The sequence below is a fragment of the Arachis hypogaea genome, chromosome 15 (assembly GCF_003086295.3).
Source record: "Arachis hypogaea cultivar Tifrunner chromosome 15, arahy.Tifrunner.gnm2.J5K5, whole genome shotgun sequence".
Taxonomy (NCBI): Eukaryota; Viridiplantae; Streptophyta; class Magnoliopsida; order Fabales; family Fabaceae; genus Arachis; species Arachis hypogaea.
The window spans coordinates 146334531-146346797 of record NC_092050.1 but is presented as its reverse complement, the minus strand read 5'-3'; the positions used below and the strand labels follow the sequence as shown (position 1 = coordinate 146346797).

The window sequence follows — 12267 nt, the reverse complement described above, 5'->3', positions numbered from 1 at the left end:
AAAAGAATCATAATTTTCCCGCAAACTAAGATATATTCATTAAGTATGATAGCCATACTCCTTGGCATATTAGTATTTGTAGTCGCCATTGTTTTGTTGCATCCAAAGGATGATCGGAATAAAGTTCCACCACCAGGTCCCAAGGCATTGCCACTCATCGGTAACCTCCACATGTTAGGAACACAACCACACCGCACCCTCCAAGCCCTCGCCGAAAAATACGGACCCATAATGTTCTTGAAGCTAGGGCAAGTTCCAACTGTAGTTGTTTCTTCTCCGGAAGCTGCTAAGCTATTCCTCAAGACTCATGACCTAGATTTTGCAAACAGGTCTAAATTTCAGGTCAGTGATAATTAATAGTGAAAAAAACGACTCAGGACTTACTATTAAATCCCCCCAAAGACATTGGGTGTTGTTAGCTGTATTTAAGACCTCCATATTTTGCAGTTGTTACTATACACATGGACTGATGGACCATATTTGGCCATACTTTTCGGTTTGACATTTGGAGTATCGGAGATGTTTGCTAAAAATAATCAGAATTTATTTTATTTAATTTTAGTAATAATTAATAAATATTAAATAAAATATTTTTTTTCTCTAACATTACCATTCACAAATGCTAAACATGTTATATAAAATGTATCCTTTTTAAAATGTGATTTATATGTATCCCTTATATTCTTGTCATATATATATATATATATATATATATATATATGATGACAATTTTATAACTAACGAACGAAAATTATTATGTTATATGTATATTAAAAATTAGTTATTAAATTAATTAACGGTATAAAATATATATTAAAATAAAAAATATATATTAAAAATAAGTTAAATAACACGTATATTTATATACAAATATATGATGATTGATTTAGTAGCTAATAATTTTGTATAGATATGATTTTAACAAAGCAAATTCTTAGTAATTAGACATTTTATTATATTATCTAAGTCAACCCACTATCATACAAAATTGTTTGGATGTGTGTATGGGTGGTTCAGGCTGTGGAGATGTTTTTCAATGGCGGAAAGGGCATTGGGATGGCACAGTACGGTTGGTATTGGCGGCACATGAAGAAGTTATGCACATTGCAACTTTTAAGTGGATCAAAGGTTGAGATGTATGGTCCTTTAAGGAGGAAGGAATTGGAAATGTTGGTGAAGTCTCTATGCAATGCTTCTGCGTCAGGTGAGGTTGTGAATCTTAGTATGATGTTGAAGGAGCTTTCTGAGAATATCACATTCAAGATGGTGTTGGGTCGAAAGCATGAAAGTAATAGGTTCAACTTAAAGGCCCTTGTTGACTTAGTCAGCTTGGCTGGAGCTTTCAATATTGCAGATTACGTGCCTATCCTTGGCATCTTTGATTTTCAGGTAATCCCCAATCCAACCTGAAAGAAGAATTAGCTGGTGTGTCGTGTGTATGACTGTATGTGTGTGTGTGTTTTCTTTTAAGTAGGCACACTTTGAGGAAGAAAAAATTAAGAGGGGAAAAATATTTTTACGGAATAAAATGATAGAGAACTAATATTTTTAGGGAAAAAAAAAACAAAAAATTTAGGGTGTTTTATTTTTTATAATGTCATTTTATATATATGATCTTTTTACATTGTATTTTTATATAAATTTATACAAAAAAAAGTGATATTATCAAACTAAACATAATAATATCTATTTCTTCCTCAGTAATTAGGAAACCTTTTCATGTTATAAACTAGACTCGAATCCAAGATCTAAGAAAGAGAACCTAACCTCAATTGAGAGTACAAGAATGGAAAAAATTATCTAAAACAAGAAAATTTATAAAATAGTAAAAAAAGAAAGTAATCATTATTATTAAATTTATAATTTTATTATGTGTGAATCTCATTATTTTAATTTAAAAATAATTATATTTTTATTTTCTTACTTTATTAACTTTTTCGTCTTAGAATGGTTTGATCCTAAAAGAATTTTATTCCCCTAATTAAATATTTATCCATCTAAAATTATAATTAAAACAAACCTTCTTCTATTAGGTCATAAATTTTACTTAGATCAAATTTATTTGGACTTGGTTTAGTAGAAGATCACATGTTTGTAGTATATATTTTTAAAGTTAGGAGTATATTTTAAAAGATCACAGGCAGGTTTTAAAAGTTAGAAATGTATTTTAAAATTAGTTTGTATTTATTAAAATTAAAAAGTCTAATATAATTTTATATGTTAATAAACATTAAAATTTACTTATATATTTATATTTATTATGATATTATTAAATTTTAAATTTATTTAGTTTTATCAAATATAATTGTTGTTTGTTTGTTTTTATACATTACAAGAAAAACATTGAATACTATTGGATCTATAGAATAAATCCGCTGCTAAATAAATTACCATTGTCCTTGGGTTAATGGTATCAACGTCGTCGAAAACTGCTTACCCTTGAATTTATTTTGTCCAACGCTAATTATCAGTGAATTTTCTGTCAGTCTTTTCAATGGATTTGGCGAGATTGTGTTGATGGTTTTCGTGGGATAAATTCGAGTAATTTTGGCGTTGTTTCACGTGTTTAATTAGGCGCTATGTTACCGTCGAATTTTTTCGACGATAATGTTAATTTTATAAACTCTAAAGTTTTTTTTGGCATAGTTAAGCCACAATTAGAAGACTCTTGTTAACAAAATTGTTAGCAGAAATTTAACGTCGCCAGAAATCAAAAAATTATTTTATTAAAAAATAAATAGTCTGAATGAAATAAAATAGCACAAATATAGACTACAATGAAGTGGAAAAACAAAAATGCGTAAAACCCTAAATCCTATATATCACGGTAATCTTCGTCATCATTGTCGTTGTCGTCGGCGTCGTGGTCCCCTTGCTAAGGCAGCGGAGGAGATGTTGTCATCAGTGCCCCACCAGCAATGTCGCCGCTGCCTCTAGTGCGCATCTGCTAGCTATACTCCTCCATCTGTTGTCGCAACCGATCGAGCTGCTCCAACTTCTCCGTCAGGTCAGACTTGACGGCAATGTGTGCAAGAATCTCTCGATATCTATGCTCAGACTATTCCGCCTGCTAGTAAAACTCCTGTGTTAGCTTCTGTACTTCTTCCCTCAAGTCGACAACTTCCTGGGGATCAACAGGGCTGGTGGCAGAGGCAGAGGAAGCCACCAAGGCGGAGAAGCGGAGGCCACTAGCGAAGAACGACCCAACCCAAAGTGGCAATTCTTGTGGGGTTCAAAGGCGGTCTCACGTTAAATCCTATCGAGATCCACCACGGAGGTCTTGGAGCCAGCTTCGTCGGCCCCACTAGGCGGCTGAAATTGCTAGATCGTGACCTCCAACTTCTGTGTGTGTACTTCTCATGTGTTACACACGTTAGGTGTGATTAGGATAATAGTTAAAATAACTGACTTTAAACCAAATAAAGTTGAAACTTAGGATTAATTTAAATTCACATAATGGGTCGCAGACCGCTCATCAGCAAATCTCTCCTTGTTTGCATCCAAAGTATGGGTATACTTAAAGGTCTCCGACACTGTCGCCTCACGATCCAATGACGACTTAGAATACAAATTAATATATCAACCAATAAAATAAACGAATAATTTAAACAATGACAGACAAATATAAGCATGAACCAAAATCTTAACTGTAATTTCAAAAATATAATTTTATTTTTTTCGATTTCACTGAAAATGTTATGCAAATTTCGACAAAGTCTCCCCTAAAATTCGGGTTTAACCACCCTTGAAGGGTTCCTTCCAGTATTTTTCAGCAATCTTATAGCCTAATCTAACCTATTCTAACCAATCCTAACCACCTAAATTCACTAAAATAGAAAATTAAACTAACATTTACTCTACTAACTAATTAATTAAATTGATAATCAAAAATGAAAGTAGAAAAATAATTCAAGTAACTACTAAAATATTAAACAATGCCAAAATTCTTACCAGTGTAGTCTTCGTCTTCATGAAGGTCGCCGATCCAGCTATATACCTCGACGACCTAGGCGAAGCCCTGTTAGCGACGTTCATCAGACTGCGATGCTTGAACCCCTCGTTATCTCTAAAATAAGCCTCCAAGTCACGCTTGATGTTTGGACGGTTCCACGATGACAGGTGGTCTTTCTCCTGATGAACGTCGCTCATCATCTACTGAAACCACTTGGCGGCGCGATGGTCATAGGTCTTCCTGATCATGACATTGTATTCTATATCCCATATGAATTTCAACTGCACAAAGTGATTTACCAAGATTAGTTAGTCAAAATGAAATAGAGTTCCTATACAGTTAAGTAATTCAAATGAAATTGAATTCTTGCCTCCCACTTCTAAAACCACCACTCTCTTACATCAGTCGAGATCTGCGTGTAGGTCGGCCATGAATGGTCGTACATGGACTTAATGACCTCGGATATCTCATGTATGCATGCATTGGGGTTTGGTGCAAGTCTGTTAGAAAAAAACCTCACATTAACAAATACATAAGATAAACAAATTTAAGATAAACAAATTTGACATAAACAAACTTAAGATAAACAAACCTAATATTAAAAAATTGAACTCACGACTGCATGTCATCGGGCCAAATTCCCAGCCAGATGACGGGCGGTGGTGGAGGGGCTTCTTGCTCGGAAGCATTGGAGGAATTACTCACCGCAGACTCTGTTGACGTTGTCGCTGCATCTGCAGAGGCATAGCAGAAGGAAACACCCAGTTCAGGTTTGGGACCATGATGAATTGTTGGTCCAATGGATCCACCTGTGACGTCATAGCGGTTGACGGGGTAGTTGGGATAGAGGGTGATGATTGGACAACCCTGGAGAATTCGGTGGAAACTCGCCCTCTACCGCGACCACGTGACCCACTCAACCTACCTCTGCTACCCGTTGTCACATGTCTGTACAACGAATATATTAGTAACATATTAATAACATAACAAATACCAATAAATAATAACATAAGAATAAACTCAAGAAGTAACAAATAATTCTAAAAGTATTTTAGTTTAGTAAATTAAAAAAAAGAAAAAATTACATTGTGTTTTAGTTTCGAAATAATTAAATTAGAATGAATAAATATTTTTGTTTGTTTAGCAAACTAAAAAGTGCCTATAGAACACTAAAACACTAATTGCAAAGGAGAAAATTTTTTTTTATAAGAACCAAAATAAATATATACATATATAGTTCTCTTGTAAACACCATAAATATTTATCATAACACCAACTTAACAAAAACGTAAACTAAGATCAAAATAGTTATTCAAATTAACAATTGCAAAAAAAATAGCAACCCAACAATTAATTATAACAATTACAAAAACATAATTTTAATTTTTTCGATTTTACTGAAAATCTTATATAAATTTCGACAGAGTCTCTCCTAACATTCGGATTTCTCTACCCATTCAAGGGTTCCATCCAAGCTAAATATCCATCAATCATTTTCAACCGGTTAATTTTTTTCAATCATTATTAAGGTAGCATACAAGCAGCTCAATCATTATTAACATAGTCAAGCATTTAACTAACAATTTCAAGAGCAGGAATCAGCAAACAGCTCATTAATCCAATATTTTTCAACAATCTCAGAGACTAATCTAACCTATCCTAACCACCTAAATCCACTAAAACAGAAAATTAAACTAACTAATCTCTACTAATTAATTAATTAACTTGGTATAACAGAATTTAAAATAATTAGAGTTCAAACAAAACCTTGAAGAAGGATGGAGGTGTAGTGGCGACAGAAGAAGAAGTGGCAGGGACGTTCAGCAGCGGCGGCAACATCTTCAGCAGCAGAGGAGGTTGATGGAGAGGAGAGATGAAAAGGTTAAAGAGAGTGTGGGAGGGTGAGAGGAGAGAGAGAGGGACGAAGGCCTAGGGGGGAGAGAGAGAGAGGGAGGGAGGGAGGGAGAGAGAGAGAGAGAGTTCGAAATGGGAGGACGGGTTCGCTGTTCCAATTTAGAGCACGGTTTCTGTTGGATTTATCGGCAGATCGATATTTTTTACGATAACGCAATGGGAATCACCAAAACGCAGCGTTCCATTAAACGTCTATACCATTAGATCTATTCGATTGTAACTCTGACAAAAAAGTTTGGCGCCAATTTGTCGTGATTTATTGCCGAAAGTTACTAGCGGAAGAGACTATTCGCCGGTAATTATTTAACATGATGAATGCTTCATCAAACCCATCGCTAAATCTGATGGTAATCGTCATTGCTAAATTCGACAATAAATCTGACGGTTCTCAATATTTTTCTTATAGTAATTGAAAATAATTTTTATTTTAATTTTCCAAATATATAAGCTATACTTTTATGAAGTTATCTTTTAAAAGTTAATTTTAATAAAATACTTTCAAAAAATAAAAATTTACAAATCGATGACTCGAGATATATATTTTTCAAAATTAATTTATATTTATCAAAAAATATATAAAATCTCATATATTAATAAATATCTAAACTTACCTTTGTATTTATATCTATATTATTATAGTATTTTAAATTTTAAAATCTATTTCACTAAATATAATTATTGTTACTTGTATTTATTAAAAATTATTTTTATTGATTTATTAAACATGATTACTATAAATTAAAAAAAATCATCTTTCAAAAACTAACTTTTACAAATTATTTTTAAAAAATAAAAATTTCACTAAAAGGGGGCCTTACTTACACTTCATTGCCCAGGTAAATATAATCTTTGGATAAAAGATTAGTTTCTTACACTTATCTTTCGTGAAGTCAATTTGTTCTCCTTCGTCATTGATGTCTTTTTTATAAACAAAATAATACAACAGAAAATCATACCAAAAAGCAATTTAAAATTATTATATTTTATTTTTTAATTATTATTTATCTTATCTTGTATTATTTAATTATTATTAAAATAATTGAATAATATTAAATATATAATTATAAGTATTATATATATAAAATTATAAGTATTAAATTAAATAAAATAATTTCAAATTATTATCCTTTAACATTCTGCATAAATAATAATACATTTTTTTGTTCATACAAATACAAAAATACTAACTAGCTATTACCTTGATTGTCAGGGAATAAGAAAGAAAGTAAATAAATTAAGAAAATCAATTGACGATACATTGGAGTATATTATTGAAGATCATCAAAATACCAACTACGATGATGATAATAATAGTCCACAGAAAAAGGATTTTGTTGACATATTGCTATCATGTTTGGATCAACCCATGGATCCTGATGAAGAACACGAACATGTTATAACAAGAAATGACATCAAGGCTATTATAATGGACATGATTGGTGCAACATATGAATCATCAACTTCGGCAATTGAATGGGTTATGTCAGAGCTACTAAAGCATCCAAGTGTGATGAAGAAACTTCAACATGAGATACAACATGTAGTTGGAGGAATTAATAAACAAGTTGAAGAGAGTGAAATAGAGAATATGCCTTATTTGGATATGGTTGTGAAAGAGACCTTAAGATTATACCCAGTTGCACCTTTGCTATTGCCTCATGAATCTCGAAACGACGTCGTTGTTGATGGTTATTACATAAAGAAAAATACAAGAATCATAATAAACGCATGGGCAATTGGAAGGGATCCAAGAGTTTGGTCAGAAAATGCAGAGAAGTTCTATCCAGAGAGATTTGAACATGATAATGTAGACATTCTTGGACGTGACTTTAGATTCATACCATTTGGTTCTGGTCGAAGAGGGTGCCCTGGAGCTCAATTGGGATTTGCAACTATCAAGTTTGTTGTGGCTCAGTTGGTGCATTGCTTTAACTGGGAGCTTCCTTTTGGCATGTCTTGTGATGAATTAGACATGAATGAAACATTTGGCATCACTATACCAAGAACCACACACTTGCTAGCTATTCCAACTTTTAGGCTAACAGCTGAAGCTGCTAGTAACAAAGAATAATGCTCACCAGAAGGTTTTTTTTTTTTTTTGTGTTAAAACTTTTTTAATAGTGCTTATTCTTTTTCTGCTTGTTTTTGTAAATTAAAAAAAAAAACTGTGGTTGTACTTGTAATTTTTAAAAAATAAAAATATTTTAAAAATATTTTAAGATAGAGTTTATCTAAATTAAAAAATCTAGTAAAATTTTATACTCTAATAAATTTTTAAATTTAATTCTTATATTAGTATTTATTATAGAATTTTTAAATTTTAAAAATTATTTTATCAAAATACAATTTTATCATTATTATTAGATCCAGTTTGACTCTAAAACCGATTTATCTTAAATTGGTTCGGTCTAAGACAAAGACTGTTTTTGTTACAAACCAGTTAAATTTGGTCAAACCAGATAAAAATTGATCGAACCTGAATACAATTGGACCACCTACCCCATGCTAAACCATGTGAGTCTATCGTGCACCAGCACTTCAGCGGAAGCATGGAAAAGACGCTTTATAGGTGCATCAGTGGACCAGCGAAAATAATTCCAAAACGGAGAGACTAAAGTTTGACCTAATAAGGACCTCATCCATGCAGATTCCTTGCCACCGAGCTACACTCTTATATATGGACGGATATATGGGGGCAAGTAAAGGCCTGGTCCTCCAGTTTTTTTTTTTTTTTTTTAAAAATAATAGTATAAATTAAAAGGCCTAACTCAAATAAAATATAATAATTTTTAAATTTTTTTAAACTCCTAAATAATAAACACTACGTGTGACCTTCTCTTACTTTTATGTTTTTCCTTTTTGAAACATTCGGTCTTTTCTTTTCTTGGAGTACACTGTACGCCCTCACAGCCTGGCTTAGTGGCTTCGATCTTCAATCATAGGCTTATAGCAATTAGCAAAGGTATTCACTAATCACTACTCTACTCATTCTATTTTTTATTTTTTTATATAATTATATAAAATTATTAATTAATAAATCATATTTTTTGACTATAAAATAAAATAATATAATTTTATTTTTTTTGTGATCACACAAATTATAGATAAATAGTCTATTCATTTTTAAGATTTATTTTCTTTTTTTTATTTTTTATTTTTAGTGAAATTGATAATGACTTAGTAAAAAAATATTGTTATTGATGTTTAATTAATAAAAAATATTCAGACTTTGTTTATTCATGTGAGTATATAATTATTTAATTTTTTTTCAGGTAACAAAAAATTAGAACATTTTATGATGAAAAAGCAAAGTAAAATTGATGCAATTTTTAAGAGAAAAGTTACTGATGATGTTAGAGTTCAAACAAGTCAACCCTCTAATCTTGTTTCACAAGAAGTTCAAGTAAGTGAACTCTCTAATCTTACTCAAAATACACATCAACAAAAAGCCAAAGTTCCAAGATTAGAAAGAGATGTTGATATCTCTTTACTAGAAAGGGATTCAGGAAAGCGACGTCCAATTTGGCAGTATAATGTCAATGAACGTGATAAGATTTGTAGAGCATATAATAGCTGGGCCATACCAACCAACAAATATTAGCTATCCAGCTTCTGGTAATAACAATCACCGTCGATATTTTCAATCTTCTTGGTTTAAGAAATTTCCAAGTTGGTTAGTGATAAACCACTATTTTATGATTTATCTTGTGCTAATTTGAGTGGTTTTTATCAGCTTTTTACCCACTTATTCATATGATCTGCATGTTTTACATTTTCCTTTCTGATCTTGTGCTATAATTGAAAACATGTTTTCTGGGCCTTTAAATTGCTAATTTTAAATCATCTCTTATTACCATTCGATGCCGTGATATGTGTGTTAAGTGTTTTCAGAGATTACAGGGCAGGAATGGCTCAGAGGATGGAAAGGAAGCATGCAAAAGTGGAAGGAATATAAGAAGTTGAAGGAACTGCAAAGTTGTCAGCTTGACCCTCTCGCACTAAAACAGTCGTAACTTGAGCTACAGAGGTCCAAACGACGCGGTTCTAGTTGCTTTGGAAAGCTAACGTCCGGGGCTTCGATTTGATATATAATATGCTATAGTTGCCCTGACGCTAGACAACGCGAACGCGTGCTCCACGCGGACGCGTCGCAGTGACGAAAATCAGCGTGGCAGATTTCTTCTCCAGCGATTTTTGGGCTGTTTTCAACCCAGTTTGCAGCCCAGAAAACACAGATTAGAGGCTATAAAGTGGGGAAATCCATTCATTCATAATGATAAGCTCATAATTCATAATTTTAGGTTTAGATGTAGTTTCTAGAGAGAGAGGTTCTCTCCTCTCTCTCTTAGGATTAGGATTAGGATTTATATTAGGATTAGGATTTTATCTTCTGCAATCACAGGTTCAATGTTCCTTTTATTTATTTTATCAATTTAGTTTATGAACTCTTTATGTTTGGATTGATTTTCTTTTATTAATGCAATCGAGGTATTTCAGATTTATGATTCTTATTTAGCTTTTTATATTCTTGGCTTTAATTGATTAACTGGAGGCTCTTGAGTTATCAAACTTATCGTGATTGTTAATTGTTATTTTTGCTAATTGAATTGAATTCCACTAACTCTAGTCTTTCCTTAGGAGTTGGTTAGGACTTGGGGATCTAACTAATTAGTCCACTTGACTTTCCCTTGCTTTCGTAAAGGTTAACTAAGTGGGATTAAACTCAATTCTCATAAGGATAACTAGGATAGGACTTCCGAATTTTCATACCTTGCCAAGAGTTTTATTATATATTAATTTATTAATTCCTGCAATTTATTTTCCTTGTTCAAACCTTTCAAAACCCAAAAACACTATTTTCCATAACTAATAATAAGAACACCTCCCTGCAATTCCTTGAGAAGACGACCCGAGGTTTGAATACTTCGGTTTATAAATTTTATTGGGTTTGCTACTTGTGACAACCAAAACGTTTGTAAGAAAGGATGATTGCTTGGTTTAGAAACTATACTTGCAACGGAAATTTATTCTGAATTCTAAACTGTCAATCATTCGTTCTTCAGTTAGAATATTCACCAGAAAAAAATGCTGCTTTTTGTTTGCCTTGCTACTTGTTTGGTAAACATTATGGTGCTCGCAATGATGGAAAAAATGCATTTCCAGAGTTAGGATTTAGTAATTGGAAGAAAGTAAACAATGGAGTGAATTATGCATTTGTATGTCACGAGGGTTCTATTCCTAATTCTCCCCATAATTTATGTATGAAATCTTGTGATGATTTAATGGCTCAATCTAAGCATATAGACAAAGTTCTTGATAGGCATAGTGATGAAACTATTGCAAATAACCGCTTAAGGTTGAAGACATCTATTGATGCTATTCGATGGCTTACATTTCAAGCATGTGCATTTAGAGGCGATGATGAAAGTCCTGGATCTTTGAATAGGAGAAATTTTATTGAGTTAATTAAGCTTTTGGCTTCCTGTAATCAGAATGTTAATAATGTTGTTCTTGAAAATGCTCCTGGAAATGCTCAATATATATCTCCCGGTGTTCAAAAAGATATATTACATATCTTTGCTAGAAAAGTGCGTGCAACAATTCGAGAAGAAATTGGTGATTCTAAATTTTGTATAATTATTGATGAAGCAAGAGATGAGTCAAAGCGAGGACAAATGTCTGTGATTTTGAGATTTGTAGACAAGCACGGTTGTGTTCAAGAAAGATTTTTTGATCTTATACATGTTTCTGATACGTGTTCTTTGACATTGAAAACAGAAATTTCATCAGTTCTTTCTCGTCATAATCTTGATGTTCAAAATCTTAGGGGACAAGGGTATGATGGAGCTAGTAATATGCGTGGTGAATGGAATGGATTGCAAGCTCTATTTTTGAAAGATTGCCCTTTTGCTTATTACATTCACTGTCTTGCTCATCGATTACAATTAGCACTTGTTTCTGCAGCCAAAGAAGTTTGCTATGTTCATCAATTCTTTTCAAAACTTACACTAATTGTGAATGTTGTGACTGATTCTCCTAAACGTCATGATCAGTTAAGGGTTGCTCAAGCAAATAATGTTGCAAACTTAATTGCCGATGATCAACTTGTGACAGGTAGTGGACTTAATCAAATTGGTACTTTGCAAAGAGCTGGAGATACTAGATAGGGTCTCATTTGAATTCTATACGTAGCTTGCTATGCATGTTTGATGCTACTTGTGAAGTTCTTAAAAAAAGCACTGAAAAAGTAATTTCTCCACTCGTGGTGATGCTAGTGCTGCTTATGATGCTATCACATCCTTTGAATTTGTCTTTGTTTTGCATTTGATGAGAAATATTTTGGAAGTTAGTCATGATCTTTGTCAAGCTTTGCAACGAAAAAATCAAGACATATTGAATGC

At 32.5% G+C, this 12267-nt stretch overlaps 2 protein-coding genes across 2 annotated transcripts; both read left to right on the top strand.

Moving 5' to 3' along the window:
- On the top strand, nucleotides 1-8079 carry LOC112751147 (cytochrome P450 CYP736A12). The gene is made up of 3 exons (XM_025800201.3): nucleotides 1-342; nucleotides 1018-1389; nucleotides 7077-8079. The coding sequence occupies exons 1-3, from the start codon at nucleotides 46-48 to the stop codon at nucleotides 7935-7937; spliced, it is 1530 nt and encodes a 509-aa protein (XP_025655986.1). The 5' UTR covers nucleotides 1-45; the 3' UTR covers nucleotides 7938-8079.
- A 3069-nt stretch (nucleotides 8080-11148) lies between these two features.
- LOC112749191 (uncharacterized) lies at nucleotides 11149-12033 on the top strand. Its single transcript, XM_025797452.1, has one exon. The coding sequence runs from the start codon at nucleotides 11149-11151 to the stop codon at nucleotides 12031-12033; it is 885 nt and encodes a 294-aa protein (XP_025653237.1).
- The last annotated feature ends 234 nt before the right edge of the window (nucleotides 12034-12267 follow it).